The sequence below is a fragment of the Brienomyrus brachyistius genome, chromosome 15, assembly GCF_023856365.1.
Source record: "Brienomyrus brachyistius isolate T26 chromosome 15, BBRACH_0.4, whole genome shotgun sequence".
NCBI classification, from domain to species: domain Eukaryota; kingdom Metazoa; phylum Chordata; class Actinopteri; order Osteoglossiformes; family Mormyridae; genus Brienomyrus; species Brienomyrus brachyistius.
This window is the reverse complement of record NC_064547.1, coordinates 12,358,233-12,381,892: the sequence shown is the minus strand read 5'-3', so window position 1 is coordinate 12,381,892 and position 23,660 is coordinate 12,358,233. Positions and strand designations below refer to the sequence as shown.

At 43.5% G+C, this 23,660-nt stretch overlaps 1 protein-coding gene and 1 non-coding gene across 3 annotated transcripts in view; one reads left to right on the top strand and one right to left on the bottom strand.

Moving 5' to 3' along the window:
- The window catches only part of LOC125708932 (collagen alpha-1(XVIII) chain-like), a 70,002-nt gene that overhangs the window by 27,665 nt on the left and 18,677 nt on the right, over positions 1-23,660 (bottom strand). For both annotated transcript variants that reach the window (XM_048976859.1, XM_048976860.1), the window contains exons 3-7: positions 11,344-11,891; positions 4,512-4,586; positions 3,707-3,799; positions 1,072-1,219; positions 7-53 (exon numbers count right to left, since the gene is read on the bottom strand). In XM_048976859.1, coding sequence (XP_048832816.1) covers positions 7-53; positions 1,072-1,219; positions 3,707-3,799; positions 4,512-4,586; positions 11,344-11,891 — 911 coding nt within the window. The remainder of the gene's footprint in view (positions 1-6; positions 54-1,071; positions 1,220-3,706; positions 3,800-4,511; positions 4,587-11,343; positions 11,892-23,660) is intronic.
- Positions 23,022-23,094, top strand: trnak-uuu (transfer RNA lysine (anticodon UUU)). Its single transcript has one exon. It is a non-coding gene; the product is annotated as a tRNA-Lys (tRNA).

Here is a 23,660-nt window from a genome sequence, read left to right as displayed (position 1 = left end):
ACTCACAGTTTGGAATGTTTCTCTGTCCTCCACCTCCTCTGTATGACTTGGCCCTGCAAAGGCACCCAACCAACATTATTGGTGAGCTACAGATGGTGTCAGCCCCATGTGGGCAACTACAGCAATAAATCCCATATACAGGGATGGCTGTAGACCGTGCTTGGCTGAATACAATGGCGGAAATCTCCCTGGCCCCAAAACAGGTGCCTCAGCTGATTTAAGATTAAAAAAAGCATGTTATGAATTCATGCCACATCAGTTTCTGGGGGAATTTGAGGCATGAAACTGTACTTATTCCTTTTATGGTGATGATTTCTTCTTTAAGTGAACATTTATCACAAACCACAAGCTTTGTCTCCCCCTAGTGGCTCCAGTGTTATTTACTACTTCACCAATCGTGAACCAAAACAAACAATAAACCACACGTACTCTTTGACTTAGGATGGGGTTGCGTTCTGATGAACCCATCAAAAGCAGAAAATATTACAATTCGAATATAAATATGATGTGATAAATAAATAGCTAAATAAATAACTACTGTCATTGAATAAGTAAACAAATGAAAAATAAATTACTGTAACTAACTAATTGAAAAGTAAACAAATGAAAACAAAATAACACTGTACGACATGTTGTTAAACATTGTATGAGATGTTTATGCTTGTAATCGCTACAGAGACTGGAAGCATGACTGTGTGGATTAGTCATCGCCCGGCATCAATAAAATGTATCGTACAACATATCACTAGCCCGTGAACAGATCCAAATTCAGTGCTGGGACTACTGAATGTGTATTGCTACTGAACCATTGTACAGACAAAAAAACATAAAGTAACAAGTATTTGTACGTGCTAATTATACAGCTCCAGCTCCACACGGCAGTGTCCTGTCTGACACATAACTTGTAACCTAGATCCTGTTCAAATGCAGTCTTGATTATAAAACAAAATAATCATTTATTTTTAAACTTGTTATTTTTTGAGAGAGTTAGTTTGGCGTCATCTGTGGCAGCCTGCCCTGCCCCAGGACCTCCAGCTGACGCAGACAGCTGAGCGGAGTGCAGATTTTCACCTTGTGTGGTTGGCTCTGCAGTGGGGGTTGCCTGGACGGTGGTCTGCTCCTCGCTGGGGGTCGGCTGGCCAGAGGACTCAGTCACATCCTCATCATGGTAGGGCTCTGTTGGTGGGGCTGGTACTGGTGCACCCTGGCTGTTCTCTGACTAGAGAGGCAGAGAAAACAAGTACCAAAATTATGGCGGAATTCTCCTCCATGTAAGGACATCCAAATGAACTAACATAGTTAGCGTGCCCTGGGCTAGAGGATGGGCAGCCAACCAGAGGTTCTCTCCCCTACCGGTCCACCCGAAGAGGTCCTTGTTCCTGGGAGAATCCTAACACCAAGAACGCAAAGACCGTACTTGTGGTATTGGCAAAACCGGTGTCGCTATCTTGCCTTCCAAAAATGAACTTGGGGTGCAATGAATCATGGGACTGGTTTTGTTCGGCAAGTATGCAACCGGTATATACTATGATCGATCTGAGTACGGTCAAGTACTTCCGTTTCCAGCGTCTTCTGGCTTTTTTGCTTACACTGTGTACTGTCTGTTTAGATATATATATCTAAAGCACTCTGAGGCATGTATGCTTGGGAGTGTGTCTAAGCTTATAAAAATAAGCTGAACTGAATTTAATTGAATATAGCATTTGCATATTTTAGCCCATGCAGCATGCATCAAATGGAAATACCATTTAAAGGCAAAAAATGACTGCATATTTCAGACTTGATTACTCACAGCTTTCCATGACCCTGTACTGGGTGAGTGCTTATGGAAGATTAATGGATACTCACAGTTGTTTGCGTCATGTTTCCTAGGGAAGATGTTACTTGTTTAATAAGAGGGCTGCTTAGTGTTATTACCAGGGACATTAGAATGACTGACGTAAACGGGGAAAAAAAGTGAGGCAAAGGTTGCTCAAAAGTGGGCTTCCTGTTGGTGTCCAGCGAGGGGCGCTACGCAGCGACTGACTGCCCACTGAGTACTCTTTTTTGCAGGCCTGCACATTCTCCCCCATTTTGCTTTCCTATTTATGAGCTGTGGGGACACACACCTGCAAATAAAAGGGCAAATACCTAAGTTTCATGTGGCGTTCAGGCCAAGCAAGCACTACCAGTCAACTGAAGACGTGCATGCTGGGAGCACATGTGGCCGCCACCCACTGCTCCATGCTCAGAAGCCCATTGGTCAGCACTTTACGATACACAAGGTCAGCTGTAATGTGAATGGCTATTATCAATCTCTCTGTTATTCTTTACTAAAATAAATCTGATCTGTGGTTCAGGCCAAGGCATAAGTGAATTAAGCGACTGTTTAAGGTCCAGTGACCACCGGGGGGGCGCCTAATGTGATCAGCCTATCAGAATGGGATGGAAGATGACAGACGACAAACTGGGTTAATCACATTTGCCTTAGGGCTCCAAAATGGACTTGGCTGGCTCTGTTGACAGGAATTAACCAAACAATCCAGCTGTATTCATTTGCATCAGTCGTTATGAATAAACGCGTAATGTACTAAATTATATAAGATACACACACTAATTCAATAGCGAGGGATGGGCTTTTATGGATGCAGTGTGTCAGTCCAACACTGCATCTATCACAATGGCTGATGACGTGATGCAGAAAGCCCTGGTGTTGTCTATCTGCACTAAATTCAAGTCTTGTGCAGCTGTTGACATTTGGCTTCTTGTAAAAAAGCACTTTGAAAAGCATTTAGGAAACACTGCACCGAGCCAGAAGGGGGCGCTGTACAGATTATCGCTGACCAGCGTCTGTGTGAATAAATCAGGAGCCTTTCTGCCGGCTCCAGGTCCACAAGTCACTTGCTCACCTTCTTAACCGATTCTGACCCTGCATTTGACTGGTAAACATTAAGAAATGTGTACAGGAATTCTTAAATGTTTCATTGTTTTCCTCCATTTGAGGCCATTTGCAGTTTGGAACATTAACCAAACGAGAGCAGTTATCAGGACAACCTTAACACGCAGTTCAGAGGAGAGCTTCCTAATGGCACCCATATTTCTCTGCTGAACTTGTGTGAGGCCCTGTAATGACATACATAAGGCATGTGGACGATACTATGTGTGTGGGATGACCACCATCTCATTATTAGTCCAAGTGTTTAGAGCAGATAGACGTGTGTTTTTGACCCTGTGGGGGCCAAAACTAGTGTACAACTGAGTATCTAATGTGGTCTTTGCAAGGGTCCAAGTCAGCTCTGGTGCCACGATCCCACCATCACAGCCAGATGATGGGAGATGTTTCAAAGTAAACTTGGCGTTAGGGCCAAATGTCCAAGCCTCTTAATGGAAAATAAAAAACAGTTTAACAAGATCCATATGGTAAATGGGTAAATAACAGCTTTTAATCTGTGGTGTACACAGCACTAGGATACTAAGCACAGGATCCAGATACCAGAGTATGTAGTTCACCAGCTGCTTTCCAGGACAGGAAATGTAGACATTCATACAAGTCCAAAAATATCAGGGACCTCTACAAGAGGTAGGTCTCTACGGTCCCAGCTGCTAGCGGACCTACAAAGCTTTGAAACTCGGAATCTAGAAGGACTCATAAATCCCAAAAAATTTTCCATGAACTAATCTGTCCAGGAAAGTTCTGCAGATTTTTCCTCTTATGGCATTCCCTCACCCAAACGTACTCCCGTTCTTCGACCTGCTTCTTCAGCTCATCCGGCACCTCCCTGGAGTCTCTGACGTCATCCCCGCTCCCGTCACCCGAAGCCTGGAAGGAGAGCACATGCCTCAGCCTCGTGGCCGGTTATCCTCGGTCCCCGGGTGACATTCCGACACCGCTCTCATTAAGCTTCTCTACGTCAAGCGCGTCTCCGGGGGGAAAATTTCTCCTGAAAAACTGTGGCAACTCACCGCTGATAAATCGAGCTCATAAAATTTGTCCGGTGGACATTTAATAGCAGGAGCTTCATGTTAAGTCGTGTACTGAATAATTTCTTTTCTTTTGTCCATAGCTGGGTCTTTTGAGCCAAGGCATAGATCATTTGTCATTTGAAAAAAAAAACGTTTTACATTGTTCAGTAAATTCAAAGCTATTTAACATTTATATTTACAGTATTATTTATATTTAATTCCTCTGAGACGCAGATATCTCATATGGTTCGGGTTAAAACTGGAATCCAGCTACGAGACTTTTCTTTTCTTAATGCATTACCTTGTTAGAACCACCTGTGATCTAAAAAATGTAGCGATCAAATGCAGAATCCCATATCATAAAAAACAACCGAGGTTCATTCTGTTTGTAACATTTTTGCTACAAGCGAGCAATTGCACCAGATTCGCGGCAAACCAAAGTTCCAGACGCTCATTCCCGCGTTGCTCTTATATCACCACTAGAGTGTGCCGTCCCTCAGCATTTCGCTGGAGTTATCAGGAACTTCCACAGCTGTATCCCGTACTTAAAGGCAGCCCAGAGCACTCACATAGGGATCGTCCTCTTCACATTGATCATCTGCGACTCTGGGGTCGAACTTGAGAACCAGCTGTTGGATGGATCCCTAGTGGGGGAGAATAAGAGAAGGTAAGAGCCAGATTTGCAATGACAGTTACATGGCCTCATTCACCCAGCCCACTCCAAGTCTTGGCTCTAATGACAGGGAGAATGTTGCCTATGGATTGCGGCCAAAGCAATTCCGATCTGCACAATGTGCCAAGTGCACCTAAAAAGTCGACTGAAATATTTCACAGAGTCATTTGCCAGCTTTCATGCTTTTTTTTATTTTTCTTTGTAAGACTCTATTTCCTTTTATATCCAAATTCTATTGTTAACTGCTTCAATCACAATGCAATTTGCCCAGAACACCCCCCCCCCCACCCCCCACCAGAAGCAAAGCGTTCCATCCTGATCTTTCCTGAAACGATAATATTAATACCTGCTTTTAATTTAATGGCTACGTTAAGACCAGAGAATGGGAGCAACATGAGGAGGATGACATCCAATTCAAGGACAGCTGCAGAGTTTATAAACAGCTGCTGGAGAAAAGCAATACCTATGACGATTTTTAGGGAAAGCAAGCTCGCTCGGACTGTTCTTCCTCAGAGATCGGGAAACACAAATGCACGATAAGGTGAGGGGCTTTTCGGAGAAATGGGAAAACTGGACAGCAGGTCTAGAGTCTGGGTAACTGGGATAGATGATTCCGATTCAATGGCCACATGCCCCTGAGTGGCTCTGTACAGCCAATCAGAGGACATCTGGCCACACCTGAATTCTCTTATTGGCTGGGTCATCCCATTGGAGGATGTGGTGTGAATATCAGGCCTTTGCCAGCACTCGTGAAGAGGCAGCCAGCTCTCACACCAGTCTGCCAATTTACTAATTCGTTAATGATTCCTGGCTGCTCACCGGGTGTCCCAGTCTGATGAATCACCTGGCTGATACTTTCACGGTTCCTGCTGGACATGTTGGATCAAACTGAACGCTGCCACAGTGTCCCCCTTCTGCCATCCTGGCCTACGGAAAAGCAACCCCCGCTCCCCCCACCCCCAAAGAAAGGCCCAGGCAGCATGAGAGCCCACATCCAGCTGTTCAGCAGTGTGGAGGATTAACATAACCATCTGAAGAGCATCTGAAAACAAACAGGGTTGCCATAGTTGCATTGCAGATTCACAAAAAAATTAATAGCATGACGGAAACAGGAGAAGGGAGATGCTTCAATAGGACACACAGAGGTTGCTGGAATGGACACTGGAGATGGAAAGTAGGGAGAAGGGAGAGACGACAATGAACAGAAAAGAGCGAAGGAAGTAGGTCCACAGCCCAGACTGAACACAAACATAATAAGCACAGTAGTCAGTAATATGAAAGGAATGAGCGGCAGTGTGGAGGAGAAAGGGGAGGAGTCAGACAGCGGTGCACTGGACTGATGTCCAGCAGGCCATGGAGGTGAATTCTGGACCAGCTGTGTCAAGCCACGGTGTGTGTTACTGGATTCCCCCATAATGCACTTATAACCCATAATGTCTTCTAACCAAAAACAACAAGTTGAATTGAAGTATGCATGTTCACAACTAACAGCAATATACACTACCAGTTAAAAGTTGTTGCACACCACAGGTTTTTAACACATCCATTTATTTCATAAACTGCAGATGTTTCATTCTTGTTAAGCTTTGGAAAGTCGAGTGAACAACTATAAATATAAGTCAAATAAAACAAGTTTCTTTTATAACATGGAAAGAGTATGTAATAGTGCATGGCTGACATCCTATTGACTGGTTATGTGGTGATGACATAGTCAAATTCTAGGCTGTCCTTTAACTTTAAACGCATCCCATGAAACAGAGCAGTATTTAATGTCCCTTATAGAAAGAATCCCTCAAATTTGCTCTGCTGTTATATGTGCTAGAGGAGGTTACTTTGATGAATCAAAGATATGACATTTTCTTCCCAAAAAAAATACTCAAATGGTGAACATACTGTAAATGTATTTGTTATCAAAGACTACGGAGTGTATTTTTTGTAAATTTAGCAAGTAACATGCAAATGTAGGAAATCCCAAACACAACAAAATCCCAAAACTTTTGACTGGTTCTGAATATGAATATCCATCCATCCATTTTCCAAACCGCTTATCCTACTGGGTCGTGGGGGGTCCGGAGCCTATCCTGGAAGCAATGGGCAAGAGGCAGGGAACAACCCAGGATGGGGGGCCAGCCCATCGCAGGGCACACTAACACAACATTGACTCACACATGCACACCTACGGGCAATTTAGCAACTCCAATTAGCCTCAGCATGTTTTTGGACTGTGGGGGGAAACCGGAGTACCCGGAGGAAACCCCACGACGACATGGGGAGAACATGCAAACTCCATACACGTGTGACGGAGGCAGAGACTCGAACCGGGGTCCCAGAGGTGTGAGGCAACAGTGCTAACCACTGCACCACCATGCCACCCCGAATATGATTATATAATCAACAAATAATCAAAAACACTTATGACACACTATGTAAATGGCGTGACCCCAAAACATTTTTTTCAGAGCTAGATTATTAATTTAAAGCAATTAAGTAAAAGTAGCCACAAACTCAGAATCAGAATAACCTGTGTATCAGTTTATCGGTTTGTGGTTCCTTGTTGCCTGAGAGCCACCCCACCCCCCCGCCCCCGTGGGAGCCTGAACTGGATGTGCAGTGGGAAGACGGTCAGATGGGTGCAAATTGCACGCATTTCCTGAAGTACATGTGTAGCCAGTTAATATCTGAATGCCTTGGCATGTGGTGTCGCTTGTCCACAAATGCTCTGCTTCCACAATAAAACTAGACACAAAATGATCATTCGCTTAAAATGCACGCAGACACATCCCACTAGGCCTGGCTCTCCGTCTGTGACAGGAACACATGGGGAAGCCCCCCCCCACACGTCACCGCAGGCTGTGGGAGTGTGTTTACCAGCCCACTCCAAACAAGCACAGATGACACATGCTCAGTCCTGTAAACAACATGCAGGCCCCCTCCCTGGCCACCCACCCCCAGCCTTCTTGATACTCTCCAGCAAAGAGTTGACTCTGCTTTCACTGATCCCTGGTGGGATAGATAAACTAGTCTGTTGCCAGGGTAACAGGTACAGCATCCACCTGGGATTGAATCAATGGGTACAATTTATCAGGTAAGGATAAGTGTGCGGGAACAGAGACCAGAGTCCCCATTTTAGTGAAGTAATTGATTGCCTGCTGAGATTCTGGATGGTGGGGGGTGTTACTGTCTCATCTAGCTTGACTGGCTCAGGGACGTGGCTAAACCTGTTGAAAGCCTATTGGTTCCCAGAGCACCATCTCCCCTGTCACTCACCAATTAAAACATATCACTGGCTAATGATAAGGCAGGGCCCTCTACTTAAATTACGGTTCCTCTTATGTGCCCCAGATTGAAAAAAATCCTAGAATCACCCCTTTTCTAGCAGCTATGCTTTCAGGGAACTGGTCGTTAATTCTATATGAACGTGATTGACAGGGGACCAATGCCAGTCAGTTTTAAGATCTGGATTTATCCTGCTACATATATTAACATTTAAATTGTACTACAGAGAACATCTATTCTTCCATCCATCCTTCAACTAGGATCTCCTGGAGCTTGATATTCATTGTCCTTACATATGGAGAAACACATGGAGGATATAAATCCATGGACAGCGAGCTCTCAGGGTAAGAAATTCCTGAAAGGGGATAGCTGTTGTACCTTTAAGCAGGAAACTTAACCGACACTATTTAGCTGTAAAACCAAGCAGAGCTGTCAGGCCTGGCATGGAAACATCTGCCAAGCAAATGACATGGGCTTGTGTAATAATGTTTATGACAAAGCCAGATGTATAAACTCCCTGTTTATCTGATTTTTTTCTGAAGTCACAAGTCGCCAGGACCCCTGCCCATCTGGGGTCAAGGTCAAGATGAGCAAATGCCTAGGGTGGTATCTTCTGAGGGGGCACCTTCTGGTCAACAAGGCATAGATTTGGTTTCAACACTGGTAGGGATCACGTCAGCCCCGAACCTCCTGTCCCTAAACACAAGGTACTCCCACAATATTGGAAGGTACTTGAATAGGGCTGGGTGATATATATGGGGTTTTTACGATATATCGATATATTTTCATACAAAATAAATGATGAGACAATATCATTTATATCGCTATAGTTTGTTGCTTTAAAATTATATTCTTAGCGCCATCACTTCTCCTATTTCTCCTCACCCTGTCTGCCTCTTACAAAACTGCGCCCTGCCCCGCCCTTCTTCAAACATAACCCACCCCACCCACTCACTCACTCGCCCACTCACAAGTCCTGCATGCAGCGACAACACGGAGACACGAGGCAAGCTAATGAAGAGGAGCTGGGGGGGTATTTCACGAATCAGGATTTCTTGTTTAGCCGCATAACTTGTCAGATTTAAGGTGGTCTGAGCTACATTTAAGTGGACGATTATATAGTCCATTTAGCCCAGATTACCATAAATCCAAGTTATCCAGCTAAGAAAGAAGTAGTCAGTGAAATACCCCCCTGGTTGGTAAAATAATATATGCCGGTGTTCTAACATTTCATCCTAACCTATGGAAACGTCCTACCTTTGGGTGCTGCACATGCACACAATGAAATCAAGCCCCTTTTCTCATGCTTACAGAACCGCCCATAAATCTATCCTACCTTGTGTTGGAGTTATGGCTTATTTCTGCGTTTTCAATGTTCATACATTTTAAATATTTTATGAAATGCATTGATCACACTTTACTGTCAACATCACGCTGGTTTACTATGCTGTATGTCGAATTACCTGATATGTTTTAACACTTAATCTTATAAGGTATTTCAGACTCGCAATGCCTGCTTACATTACATCAGTTCGTGCTCTTTAGACAAGTTACGTATTTATTTTTTGGATTATCCGCTTTCAGTTTCAGCCCATAAAAATGACAATAACATTTTCAGTAAGGTAGCACCGATCGATAGATGTATCTGTCGAAACACAGAAGGACAAATCGACATTTTTGAGCCATTTTTTCATGTACATGTACAGCTGTCTATAAATAAAAGTGCCCGTGTGACATTGAGGACATTTGGCTCTGACTTGGAACAGTCTATTTGTTATTACTTTATGGGAAAACAATATTAAGTTATATATTGTATATCGCGGTTCAGCTAAAAATATCGAGATATGATTTTCGGTCCATATCGCCCAGCCCTAGACATGACCATACCCTCCACACCCATATCTGACTGTATTCACTGCTGATGTGTTGACATGTATGTGTCAGAGACAAAGTAAACCTGGGCAGCTTGCCAGAAGGGGGCACCAGAGGAAGCTAGTATATGGCTACACTCCAACTGCCACTGCATTGTTGAGTGGCGCGATTCGCAGTCGTGTTCTGTTTTTATGGCATATAGGGCCGACTGACAGAAGCTGGAAAGAGGGGGGAGGCCAGGCAGGCTGGACCCTCCCAGAACCCATAAAGCATCGGAACTGATACCATCTGCGCCACATTCCACAACAAATTCCTCTTGACCACTTACAGCATCGTGCCGTTTAGCTGTCTGGCAGATTTGTGAATCAGAGCCCAGCTAATATATCTCTGAATAAAATCACAAATGTCTTGTAGAAAATGCCTTTACAAACCCACAGTCCGTTTAATAGCTGCTTCTCGCCTTTTCAATGATCACAGCTGAAAAGAACATTCACAAAACCTCAGACGTCCCCCATCACAAATCTGTGACCTCAAACAAGAGAGGGTCACCTAGTGCCCTCTTTGTCTCGTCTTACAAAAGGGATTGCGCAAACAGCTTTTCAGAGATGCTGTTAATACGTCAGGAGCTTATGCAAGAACCATCCTCACAACCCCCAAAACAAAGCTTGCGCTCAATGACAGAACAACCATTCCATTCCAGATGTGTGGAGCTCCAGGTTAACTTTACATGTAAGACTCATTAGTGTCTGCAGACAGAATGTAACACTAACCCACGAGACCTTGCTAAATTGCCTTATTTGTCTGCTTAATTTTAAGTTTAGGCTTGGAACCTATGGCCCAACAATGTGAATAACAGCAGGCGTTCACTCCAAGGTGGCCAACAAGCTTCGCCGTGAATTAATTCACTCTGTGAACAGGATGCGATGTGCTGATGCTGGGTGATCTGCGATAGGCCAGGGGCAAATCTGAAGCTCAGATCAACACTCACTCATTCCTCCTTTTCATTCCCATGCAACAGAAATTAAATCTAATTAAAAACGCCTGTCGGAGCACTCTGCTACCACTTTCTGGGGTTTTTTGAACTGCCACATGATGAAAAAATCTGCTTTGAACTGTAGTTACAGAGAAAAACGCTATATCTTTAATCATTTAAGAAGAATTAATAAGATAATTTGTTTGTTGGGTTAGTATCAAGAGCAACCCAACATGGTGGAAGATAAATCGTGGTTGTCAAAGAAGGCATGATGCTGGCTGGGTCTCACCGTGTGAGGTGAGAAGGAGGAGCCCTGGTATTATCAGGGGCCCTTGGAATTATCCTAACTTCCCTCCTTTTACGGCACCCCATATTAGAAAGGTGCTGGTTCACATCCCAGGTTTGACAGAGTGATTTCACAGTTGAGCCTCAGAGCAAGACTCTTAACCACCAATTGCTCCAGAGATTGTCTGACCGTGCTTTCATGCGAAAAAAATGTGCGTCGTTTGAATAAAAGTGTCTGCTAAATAGGTTATATGCTAAAAAGTAAATTTATTGCCAACAGGAGCCCAATAACCACACATAGAGGTCGATTCAGAAAACCTACCATGAATCTTTCAAGGCCAGTGCCCCCCGCATTGCCCACGAAGATGCCAGAGCTGGCTTCAAACCGTAGCTGTGAGGGGCTCCTCTGAACAGCCACGCGGTGATACTCCTCGCAGTCCATGTAGAGTCGCACCTCATCCTCCTGCATCGTCAGCGTGAAGCGGTTCCACTTGTTGGACATGTCAGGCACCTTGAAGGACGCCACTTCCTGGGAGCGCGAGGACCCCGATTCACTGTAGTACAATATAATCCTCTGGGTCTGGTCCTCCACTGGGGATAGCGCCACACCGAGGTGCACAACCTTCTGGAATGCGTCAGTGATGGCGAAGAGAACTCCGCCGTGGTTAGTGGTCGGTTTAACGGTGGCCATGATGGCAAAGTCCCGGTAGAAAGGATCGGGTACGAACATTCGGGTCAATCGACCGATATTGGCGCCAGGCCCGAAGTTGTAGGCTGGAAAGCCTTCATAGCCAGTGATGAAGGAGACAGAGGGAGGCAGGGGGACGCCAATTAACTCCGTCAGGTCAAGCTGGGCCTTTGAAGACTCCTCTGCAAAACAGAAAAACACACCTCAGTATATGGCCCCCAAAATATTCACAAACCAAATACATACAACCTATAGCAGTAGCAGCAAGAAAATAAATGGGTCTATTAATTTAATTGTATTATTTTTTAAGCCATTTGGTCTTAAATTGCACAGTAATTCAGCCTAATTGCCTTAATTCAGGCCCGGAAGCAGCCTCCCTTTGACTTGCAAGACTTGGCTCAGCTTGAGCACTCACAGGTGGCTTCAGATCTGCCCACATAAAAACCGACACGCAGCAAAACAGCAGGAGAGAAATGTGGTTCTACAGAGATCTAGAGCTTCCAGAAGCCATATTCAGTCGCACGCCCAGTCATTAAAATCCCAGGCATATCAAGTTTCAGCCATTTACCCAAGACCCCCCCCGACGTGGTGCTGCTCAGTATGACTCGCCTAATGTAGACCTCCAGCATTTCCACCCGTTCCACACACACATGTGCCCTGCTTATTAGTGTAGCGTGACCAAATAAAGCCATGGACAGTGAGGAGATGGCCTCTCTCTGTTCTGACTTCCATCTTATCTGTGAGCCATTGACGCGTCATACCCAACATAAATGAGGTTGGTGTGGCTCAACAGGTAAGGCTGGTGTGTGTATTGGATTCCATATTTACTTACTTACTTACTGTATTGTTAGAAGGTTGTTTGTTCAAATCTTGGAATCCGGAGATTGATATTGCCATTGGGTCCCAGAGCAAAGCTCTCCAGCTCCAATTGCATCAGGAACTTTGTGGCCCTACTTTCTCGACTGCATGTTGCTCTGTATAACAGTGTCTAATGTAATGCACCCAGCCTCCATCCCCTCACAAGGTATTCCTGTTCTTTTGAATGGACCCATGTTTCCACCAAAAAATCCTTGGATTCTACCTGTAATTCAGATAGTTCGGGAAAGGGGAATTCAAGAATTGGAAGCTTAGAACATCTGCTTGCTCTCCAACTAAAACCCCAGCCCCACCTTTTCCCACGCCTTCCTGACTCCCCACCTCCATCTGCACCTCTCCACATGTTCCCCATTAAACAGGGACCCACAGAACAATTGTCCATTTTATGTGAGGCTATAGGGATAACCAGGAATCATCTGGCATTCATCAGTGATAGCTAATAATCAGCCAACACAAAGTTTACCCCCATTAAGTGGATTTTGACATACGGGGCCATTTTGTGGACGGCGCCTCCCTCTAACCATCTGTAGGTCGGTGTGGTACCAGTTGCCCAACCTACTATCCCTACGTAAAAGCTGGACCCAATGCTAGACTCTCTGCCCATGCTGACTTCAAGCATATGTTTTGCAGCTCACTGTACAGTAGCTGAAAGCTGAGGATCATCATTGAAATTCCTCTACTGAGCCTAAACAATCAATTTCTTTACTAGGGAGTACAGTTACTGCTTATTTTGAACATTTAATCTGGGTACTTATGGGACAACACAACAACTGATTTGGGTCAAGAATATTCATTCCTATATCATATTCAAGTTAAATTTTAATTTCCTCTTGTAAAATATGTTTCAAATAATAACTATGGAATCCAACCCAGTAACCAGGGGAACAGAGTCAAAATGAAAGCTCACAATGACTGTAAAGTGATCTGAAGCATTTACAGTAAAACAGTAAAAAAATATTTTGACTGAACAGCATGGTGTGAACTAGCAGCAAACCACTGGAGATTGGCCTCCATAAGTTAAACCCGACAGCAGATAAGCTATTAATAATCAGAGGTGGAGATTTCAGGTCCAGAGAGTACAAATTCAGACCAAGATTTTGTTTCAACCAACCAGTTGAGTAAACAGAGTCACAGTCACAGAGTCTCTGGACCTGAAATCTCCACCTCTGTTAATAATGCACACATTATGTTATATTAAATGATCAACAGCATATGACATGAATATTAATTTATCTATAGTGTCATCAAAAATAGAGATAGCACTTCAACATATGCTGCCAATTCCCAACAACCAAACTAAGGGTTCTAGGTTCTTGACAGAAAAGAATACCCAGCCAGTTCACACAAAGACTGCGAGAACATAGAAACTGAATATAGACTGAGAGGGTGATTTTCCCATCATACTCAAACCTCTTTCCCTTGAGGTTTCAGTCCAAACCACTGAGCCACTTTCCCGCCTTGAATTGTTTTCCTTCACTACATGTTGCAACATTTCAGTTGCTCTTGGACCCAACAATTGCCCACCAGTAGCTAAAAGCAAAGTCATTACGTTCAAATCCATCAAGGTACTTATGTCACACACTATGACTTTAAGTACTGAGGGTCTTCCCCAAACAGTCCATCTAAAACACACTGCTGGGTTCCCCTGACCTTTTACTTGCAGGTAAAAACTGCAGCCAGAACAACATCCAGATAATTAAGGTCTGATTGCTTTAATATGTGGCTTTAGCGTAAGGATATTCAATAGCTGCTGATGTTTATTTTTTGTGTAACCATACCACAGAAGGGGGTTGAAGAGAGACTGGGAACAGATTTGAGTCAAGACCCAAAATTTCTGCTGTACCTTGAAGCAATTTGGGACACGGAATGAGTAGCAATTTAAACAGAAAACATGGTAACAGAACGCCATGAATATTATTCCAAAACCAAGCTGCTGTGATGCAATGGCACACTGTGAATCAGAGTCCCTTACCGGGTCAGGTACCTGCCGGTACCCGACGGGTACCCACAGATAGTTGCTGAAACAGGCGGATTTTAATGTTCTGGAATTTTATGGGCGGGTATGCGGGTGGGTAATTCATTACACACGGGCGGGTAGCAGGTCAATCAAAACAGTATGGTAGCCTGCAAAAATATCATATAAGTGAAAATATTTATGTATTAGACTATCATGTACTAATTGTCATCATCACAGTGATGTCGGGGATACCTTAGATAACCGCCTCAACAAACATTCACATACACCTAGCGAGCTGCACTACAGGACTCATGTCCCGTGAGGCATTGCAGTAGGGACTAGATTGCATGTGGGGAAATTGCAGGTATTTGTTTATGTTTTGGGGAAGATTAGAAGGGGAATAGTTGCTATAAAATAGAAGTAGGAAATTGTTGTGGGCTTTTTCGTTTCAATTCTAAATTCACGTAGGTCTAGCGCTTGTCACGTTGCATAGAAAAAATAATTGTGTGTAATTTATCACGGGTACGGGTGGGTAACGGGCGGAATGTTAACGGGCCCGGGCAGGTGCGGATTTAACTTTGAAATAATCACGGGTGCACGTGCGGGTGCAGGTCTCCAAAAGTGGACCCGTGCAGGACTCTGCCATGAATCCACCACTCACCAGGAGGGGGCGATAAGCCTCACACAGGGGATGATAAACCTTACCCACCACACTATGTCATGTGGCCTAGAAGCAACTAAAATCAACCCAAGGAACAATAAAATATATTCTTTTTGCCCAACCCGAACTAAGGAAATAGCCTGACCTCCGTATCCCCAGGTCCCGCATTTGCAGATTCAAGATTCGACTAACTATGGATCGAAAATATTCCCAAAAAAAAAACGATAAGCAAACCTTGAATTTGCAGTGTGCTGAGAACTACACTGAATCTGTGATATGTAGTTTTGGGTGCTGGTGAGTGTTAACACAGTGTGTGTGTGTGTGTGTGTGTGTGTGTGATAGAGAGAGAGAGAGAGAGAGAGAGAGAGAGACAAAGCATTTATAATTTATTTATAAATAATTCACTCTATTTTTAATGATATTTCTTATATGCACTATGATGGTTGCATCTGTACTGACTTTTTACCTTGTCATTATTCCCCGAGCAGTACAGGATAACAACCAGTTATCTTGTATTAGGTATTTTAAGTAGTCTATAGATGATTTAAAGCAGTGTTGATCTGGGGTCTGGGGTGCCTGAGGACTGGTTTGAGAAACACTGCTTTAAAGTACGTGGAAAGATGTGTGCAGGTTATACGCAAATACTATGTCAGTCTTTGTAAGGGACTTGAACAGATTTTGGGGTCCTGAAACCGATCTCCCACGGATAGGGAGGGCCGACTGTAAATCCATATTTATTGACACAGTGTTCCCTGGAGACGCATAGAAAAACAGCAGCTTTCTTCCTGCCACTTCATGGGAAATGGCCACATCACTGATTGGACTTGGGTTAGCTTGGGCAAGTGTGTTTGTTTGGATGGGGTGGCTCTGATTAACAGAAAAATAAATGAACTCTCAGCAAGGCAGGCGAGAGCTTTCTGCTGATGTGGCAGCACTGTGAAGAGACCATCTGGCCCTGTTTACTGGACCCAGACGTAGGTTCTGTGTTTGTTCCCTAACACCAAATGAAGAACAGGAGATAGTGACTATCCCCCCAATCCCAAAACAGCCAGCAAAAATGCACAAATTCAGCATTCATTCCCAAATATTTAACGAGAAATTCTACGGATTGACATGTCAAAGGCAACTGATGGAAAACAGAACGGTGTTTTGCTGAATTTCATACTTTGTTCAGCACAACAAGAAAGGGAAGACAAGTGGCTCGGTAAGCTATACTGACACAAAAGGAGGCCTCTCCTTTGGAAGCAGTATCTGTGGGCATGTGCGTTAATCTTAAGAAAGGGTTAATTTCCCATCGGACCTTCGGACACCCTCAATGCACAGTGACATAGTGTCTTTTGCTCAGACTTTGTAAACTTGGCCAAATATAAACTCCAACTTTCCTGGAACTCTTTTGACAATAACTTTCCCTTTGTTCGACATAATGGCCTTCATAGTACAGGCTCCAGGGCTTTGCATGTGAACTTTCTGTCACTGAGAACAGTGAGTGTGTCTGCTGCAGGTACTGCCAGACAATATTAGCTCCAGTGCGGCTGAAGGCAGAACTGTCTAGAAAGAATTTTTTACAGCTGGTGTCGTTACAATACTGACATCACAGTGTACATCTTCCAGCTTTCTAGATGCTCCTTCTTGCTTTGCATGTACATCAGCTGTGTAAATAGATGGCTGACTCAGTTTGTTTGGGAAAGTTATGAATTTTTCTGAGCACATTCTAAGGCTGGAGTCTGTCAGCCAGCTGTTTTGCTACCAATAATGAGGGAAAAAAGAAAGGCCCATTATTTGCTAGGTGGGGGGGGGGGTTTCGTTTAATCAGCAGGCTCAATTAAAAGTGTGAAAGTGTTTAATGCATATCAAATGGAGCTGGTTGTCTCTAATCTCCTCAAGCAGGTTCAGTAGGAGTCCAGAAGGATCATGGGGTTTCCCAGGTAGGCGGTCATCACACCTTGAACTAGAACCACTGGCTGATGGCCCGTTGTGATTTTATGCTAGAATAAACTTTGCTCCATGGTTTTCAGGCTATCTTGTGTTTTCCGGAAGCTCAGATATAAGCTGTAAAGCAGTGTTTTTCAGCCTAGTTCTCGACGACACCCAGCCGGTCCACATTTTTGCTCCATCAAAGCTCCCAGCGCAACACAGCCAAACAATCATGAATGAAACAAACTATCAAGATCAGCAGGCACCTGGTACAAGTGTGTTGGGAGCGAGGAGGGAGTTAAAATGCGGACCGTTTGGGGGTCCCCCAGGACTTGGTTGAGTAATACTGCTTGAAAGGTACCAGTCAGATAATCTGCCGTGCAGAATTTTTTCAGCTTTCAGTTTTTTGGGTAACTTCTGAACATCTGCTGTCATCATAGAAATCCATCCAAACTGATGTGACTAGATAGATAGATAGATAGATAGATAGATAGATAGATAGATAGATAGATAGATAGATAGATAGATAGATAGATAGATAGATAGATAGATAGATAGATAGATAGATAGATAGATAGATAGATAGATAGATAGATAGATAGATAGATAGATAGATAGATAGATAGATAGAGGCCTTTTACCATCAGAGAATACTTACAAAACCTTACATTAGGAAAACATAATGTGAAATATTCCTAACAAATAGTGGACATTTATTGGAGACCATGTCAATCGCTCTGTATAATGGCTTGTGCAAAGCCATAAGGTACTCAATGTAAGCAGAAATGAAGACATTAGGTGTCGCAATCAGACCTCAGCACTAGACTAAACATATCAGCTGAAGATGGGATACAGCCATACTTTGTTTCATGCTACTGTGGATCCAATAAGTTGAATAACTGATGAATAAGAATTGAGATTCTTGGTCTGAGAACCTGTTTTTGTAAACATTCCTGCCCATAAAAATTCCCATCCTATGAACATTAAAGGTGGGGAAACTGAGGTCTGCATTATACCATGATGTAGATCCAAACAGTCAGGGCAATCAGTGTTCTCAGTGCTGGGAGAAGTCCAGGCCACCATGCATCCACAGCAGTGGGCAGGCTGCAGTACAATCAAGAGGCCATGAGATGAAGTGGCATCTAAACTCAGATATGTCATCAGAATTTCTGAAATTCAAAGCTCTGATTTTCTTTCTAGATATTAGCTGGCGGGACCATTGTTGAGAAGAATCTAGTTGAGGAAAGTATAGTTCCTTGAACTGTGCTAGACTAGTAAACTAAGCAACACATTCTTCCATTACACGCTGGACGGAAAAATGAAATGGCTTGAATGAGCATCACCTTGGTAACTACAGCAAACCAAAGTGAAATAAACACCAAGATCCATCAATCCCAAGAATACAGACAGTATAAATGTTCCTACCGACTTGAGGGTTGCACTGCTGCTCCATATATCTTTCACACTTCTTACATTTTGGACATGAGATTGCTTTTCCTGAGCATTAATCAGACAAACAATACATCACCAAAAGTCAATATTGAATTCTGAAAACGCTATGCATGCTGGTTAAAGACCGACATTTAGAGTACTGTGACCTGGAGGTTACTAGCCAAAGTTGCTTTGGCGAGAATCACTAGCTAATTGACGTTATAACTAAAAATAATAACACAAGGCCACTGGAATATTTTTCCAAGGTGAAGGCTGAAGGTTTAATGCGGGTGCATGGTGACCCTTAAACCATCTTTAATTGTCAAGCTTCCTTTGATTTGGACTAACCACTCACCCCTGGAATCAGCCCGGTGGCACCACCTGCTGCGGGAATCTTCAGATTTATGTGCACGTCAGACACAAAGAGTTTAACATCATAGCAAGATCTGATGACGGGGCTCTTTGAAGGACTTTCAAGTGGGATGTGTGTGTTTGGGGAGATGCAGAACTGAAACTTAAAAGCACTTAAACCACATTAAAGGAAAGGAGCTTAAATAAATGTAGCTGATATTTATTGGGAATATTTATTGCAAGGCCACGCTGGAACTCCATAATTCCTGATTCAAGGCCTTCAGATTTAAACACAATAAATACTCCCAGCCAGACTACTAAGTGCTAAAGCCTGCAAGTTGCACCAAAGCCTAAGACCCATAAAGCCAAACAAAAAGTCAGGCTATAGCCAATTAAACTCTAAAAAGGTGCAGAAGCAAATCATCTTAAGCATGCACTTTCACATCCCTGCCATTTCAATTCGGCTGACCCCACGTAACACTAACTATGTCATCACACCAATCTAGGTGAGACGGGTTTTATTATTAGAGGCATTGGTAGGCACAATGCTGGTAACCATGGAGACCTGGGGTTTACGATGACCCCGCCTCTTGCCCCTGCCCTCCTCCTATTGGCTCCCAACACTGAATTCACAAATTCCATTACCTCTGCACATTAAATAATATGTGTCTTCAGGCAACTATTAAGTCATTTCTGTGCTACAGCTACTACTAAGCATCTAGGCTTGGACCCAAACACAACAAGCATGTTTGTGTTTGAATGGTTTTCTGGAAACCAGCCTGAGCAGGAACAACCAAAGTGGAAAGAAAACGTAATACAGCTGTCCTGTCAGGTTTGCTCTTTTCAAAGAAGCCAGATCTGCAGTCTAACATCTAAATTTCAATGATAAATTTTAATGTCTCCTTGGCTAAAATCGTCGGTCACCTTCTATTTGCTGATGCTTTGAGCTTTTTATAACAAAGCGGTCACTGCGGGTAGCTCAGCTAACCTACTCCTTAGTGCTATAATCGCTTTTACTGCTCAGACTACCTCAAATATTTGAATGTCACTTTCTGTGGTTTAAGAATTCGACTCAGATTATTGTACTATTGTTTTATTTTCTTGCACTGAATGAGGTTAATATATCCTTGAGTAAATTTTGTGATGCACTATGTAGATTTTGTTCAAACAGGTTATCATATTACAGAGTGAAACAGCTTACTTTAAAATGTCCATCCCTTTCCTTACTTCTTACCCAATCCATGGCTGCTGGGAGCCTAGTGAGTAGACTCCATCCATCATGGCCCACATGGACGTATATAATAGGGAGGTGACCCCCCCACCCCCAAATAATCAAAACCAGCCAATACAACCCCCTGGATCCCATTAAATGGGTGGAGACCTCAACCCCTCCCCCCCCCCCCCCACCCAATGCTCAACCCAAAGTTATGCCCTGGACAGGGCCCAAGCACACTCTGGGCAATTTAGAGACACCGGCTCAACTAACTTCATGTTTTTTGGAAAGTGACGCACCTATATGAAGCCCCGGGAGAGCACGCTAACACAGACACGCACACAGAGCCCTACCTGAAGTAGTTCAGTAAAATTCCAGACATATTAAATAATATGTATCTATAGAAAAAGATAGTGTAGCAGAAGTGACAAACCACAATTGCTACATAGACTTAGAATAAAACTTGACCTAGATTAGACTATATTAAATTTCCTGCACCATCTACAGGATTTTGGAGAAAAAGCCTGCAAAAACAAGTGGTTTTTAAGAGTCACTAAGCAATTTCTAACAGATCATTAAGTATGTAAAATTGGTAATATCCATAATAATTGTATATAGATAAGTAAATGAAAATACGAAATACACAGTGTATTCCATCAGAAATGAATGGTGACAGTTCTGGAGAATATAAACCATGTGATCTATCTCTCAACAGTCATTGGCTGCATTTACTCCCATTGTGTGGGGGCTCAAAGGAGGGATGAATGTGCTGCTCTGTGTGTGAAATTTGGCCCACTGAGGACGCATCATCTCCTTCCAGAAAGCGGGTTTTAATGACCTCAGAAATAGTCAAAAAAAAATTCTTTAAGTGGGGAGCATAAAAGGGGCTAGCCCTATTATTAGCTAATGATATGTTTTGAATCAGTGAGTGACAGAGGTGAGGGGACTGAAGGAGCCAATGAGCTTTCAGCTGTGGCTCCGCCCCTGTATACACCTCTGGCACTAGCTCATTGCAGCATTGGGTTGCCTGTCATAGGAGTGTCAGCCGGATCCCCCTCAGGGGCTCCTCTGTTTATTTTTTGGGGGGCGGGGGGGCAACAGACTCTGAGGAGGAAATGGCCCCATGATTGGGAGTCTGTGGGCGGTTTAGGAGCCCCCGCCCCTTTGGAGAACCAAGTGCCACATAACAGCATCCAGAAAACAGCTCATCTCCGTTACCCTTCGGCGAGGCATAATTAAAACCGAATTTCTCGCACGGTGTGCCTGGCACTCTTTGTGGGCGACTGCGCGTGTGCCAAGCGTGTGCATGGTTGCCATTTCTCAAAGCCCCCCGCCCACCCCTTTTCAGTGCCGAGGGAAAAGCCACATCCAAGTAGAACAAGCAATTATGTTCCTAGAATGAGTCACGTCCATTAACTGCTGTTCCAGGAGAAAGCAGAAAAAGAGATGAAATTACTAAGGTGAATGGTTAGGGTGAGAAGATTCCAGAAATAAACCCAGGTAAATGGCCAATTAGTGTGGGATTCTCCGCTGGTCAGAACGGTGAGTCCAGTGATCTCCCCCTACATTAACTGCAAGCTGTAGTAATAACTCACTTTGAAGAAGCAGGTGAGTTCAAATCTTCCAACCGCTAAACCCTGTCTTCACAAGAGCTACTTAGACCTGGCTAAGTATAATACGTTTACATTTTATTTATTCAACAGACACTTTCATACCTCTCTAAGAAGCAGAATTAGATAATCCCTGGAGGAACTGGGGGTTAAGGGCCTTACTGAGGAGGCCAATGGTCTCATTTAGCTAATCCTGGGATTTGAACCGGCGACCTTCCAGTCACACTTCAGGCAAAACACTCTAAACTATTGGATATAGTCAATCACGTTAGTGACATCGAACGAGATTCCAAGACCCTGCATAGATATTTTTTTTCTAGCTGAACTTGTGAGAATATCAGATAGTACTTCACAAAAGAACGGACTTGTAAGCACATGAGAAAAGGAGAACTGTGAACACATGAAATATAAAGCTTTGCCGCTATATTTTGTTGCTATTAAGGAGATACAAAGGATACCTGTGGGGTGATCATGCACGGCATCAGGCTTAGAGGCTCGAATGACAGAATCAGCACAAAAATAAGGCTGAACCTCTTAAGAAAATATACAAAAACTGGGATCCTCTGCCCGCCACATGTGAAAGACCCTCAGATTAAAAGTCTCTCCAGTAAATTATCCATTAATTATACTGGCAGTCAACCACCCCATTCAAGTTAACCCATTAGATTTATATTAATAGATTAGCTGGAAAGTAAACTCATAATGCAGCCCACCTCTCTCTCAACAGCCTGTTGCTTAATCAAAATGACATGCAGCCCAGAATCAAACTTTATGTTAACCAGTTTTAATATTTGCATAGGATTTGGTATTAAGTGAGTCTTCTGTATAAAATATAGTCCCAGGATGTGTGTTGTGTAAATGCTGGAGGCCTTTAGCCTGTGGTTATGATTCACTCGTGTATCATCAGCTAACCACAGGACATTCAGCAGCTCGAGATCTCTGTGAGGATGCAGTGGGGAGACGTTGGGTGCCCATGCTGCGGATCTGACTGAGGTCAATCGACTATGGTTTCACTAAAGTGGGGGGGGGGGGGGACGACTTGCATTTGGCTTCACCTCCCTCCTCTGTGATGCATAACCAGACCTACACCCTTGTCTTGCACGTTTCCTGATTTTTCCTGATTTAAGCTTCTCTTGAAGACATTTCATGTCTGCTCACTTATCACCAGTGCAATGCTCTTTCTGAGATGTCTCTATATGTCTTGAGTGGACAGCAGGACATCATTTTAATGAGAAGCGCCTCATTTTAGGCAATAGGGGCTGAGTAGTTAGCATGTGGGATAGACCTCTGCATTCATGAGCCTGGATAGCTCAGTCGGTAGAGCATCAGACTTTTAATCTGAGGGTCCAGGGTTCAAGTCCCTGTTCAGGCGAAGCCTATTTTCTTGGGGTGGTGTACAGTTCTGTAGGTTAGGACTCCTATGATCTGAAGGTTCATATTCTACAAAAGGAAGAATGATTTCACCCCTGAGCAAAGCCCTTAACCCCACATCAATGACACTGTAAATGAAAACTACACACTATTCAATTTTGGAGTGATATTTTACACAGTAAAGTTCAATATTTCTGCATTCAACATTCATTTGTACTACACTGCATACATGGACAAAATCAAACATAGTTTTGTGCACTTTTGTTTATATATCATTTACTGATAGTATAGTATTGTTCATGTTCTACATTAATCTATTGTATTTGTAATTATGTGCAGCACCGTAGGGTGTCTAAGGGAAACGCCATTTCAATACACTATGCACTGGTACACTCTTGAGTCTTAATATTCCAATGGTTCCCTCAAGATACTTTTGTTTTATTAACTAGTGTGTTGCAAGTTTGAGGGCTCAAGTAGCAGACTGCCACGCATGCAGTGTAGTAAGCCAGGGGTCAATCTGCACTCATATTTCCTCACTGCCCCACAACTCGACTCTTCATTCTAGTG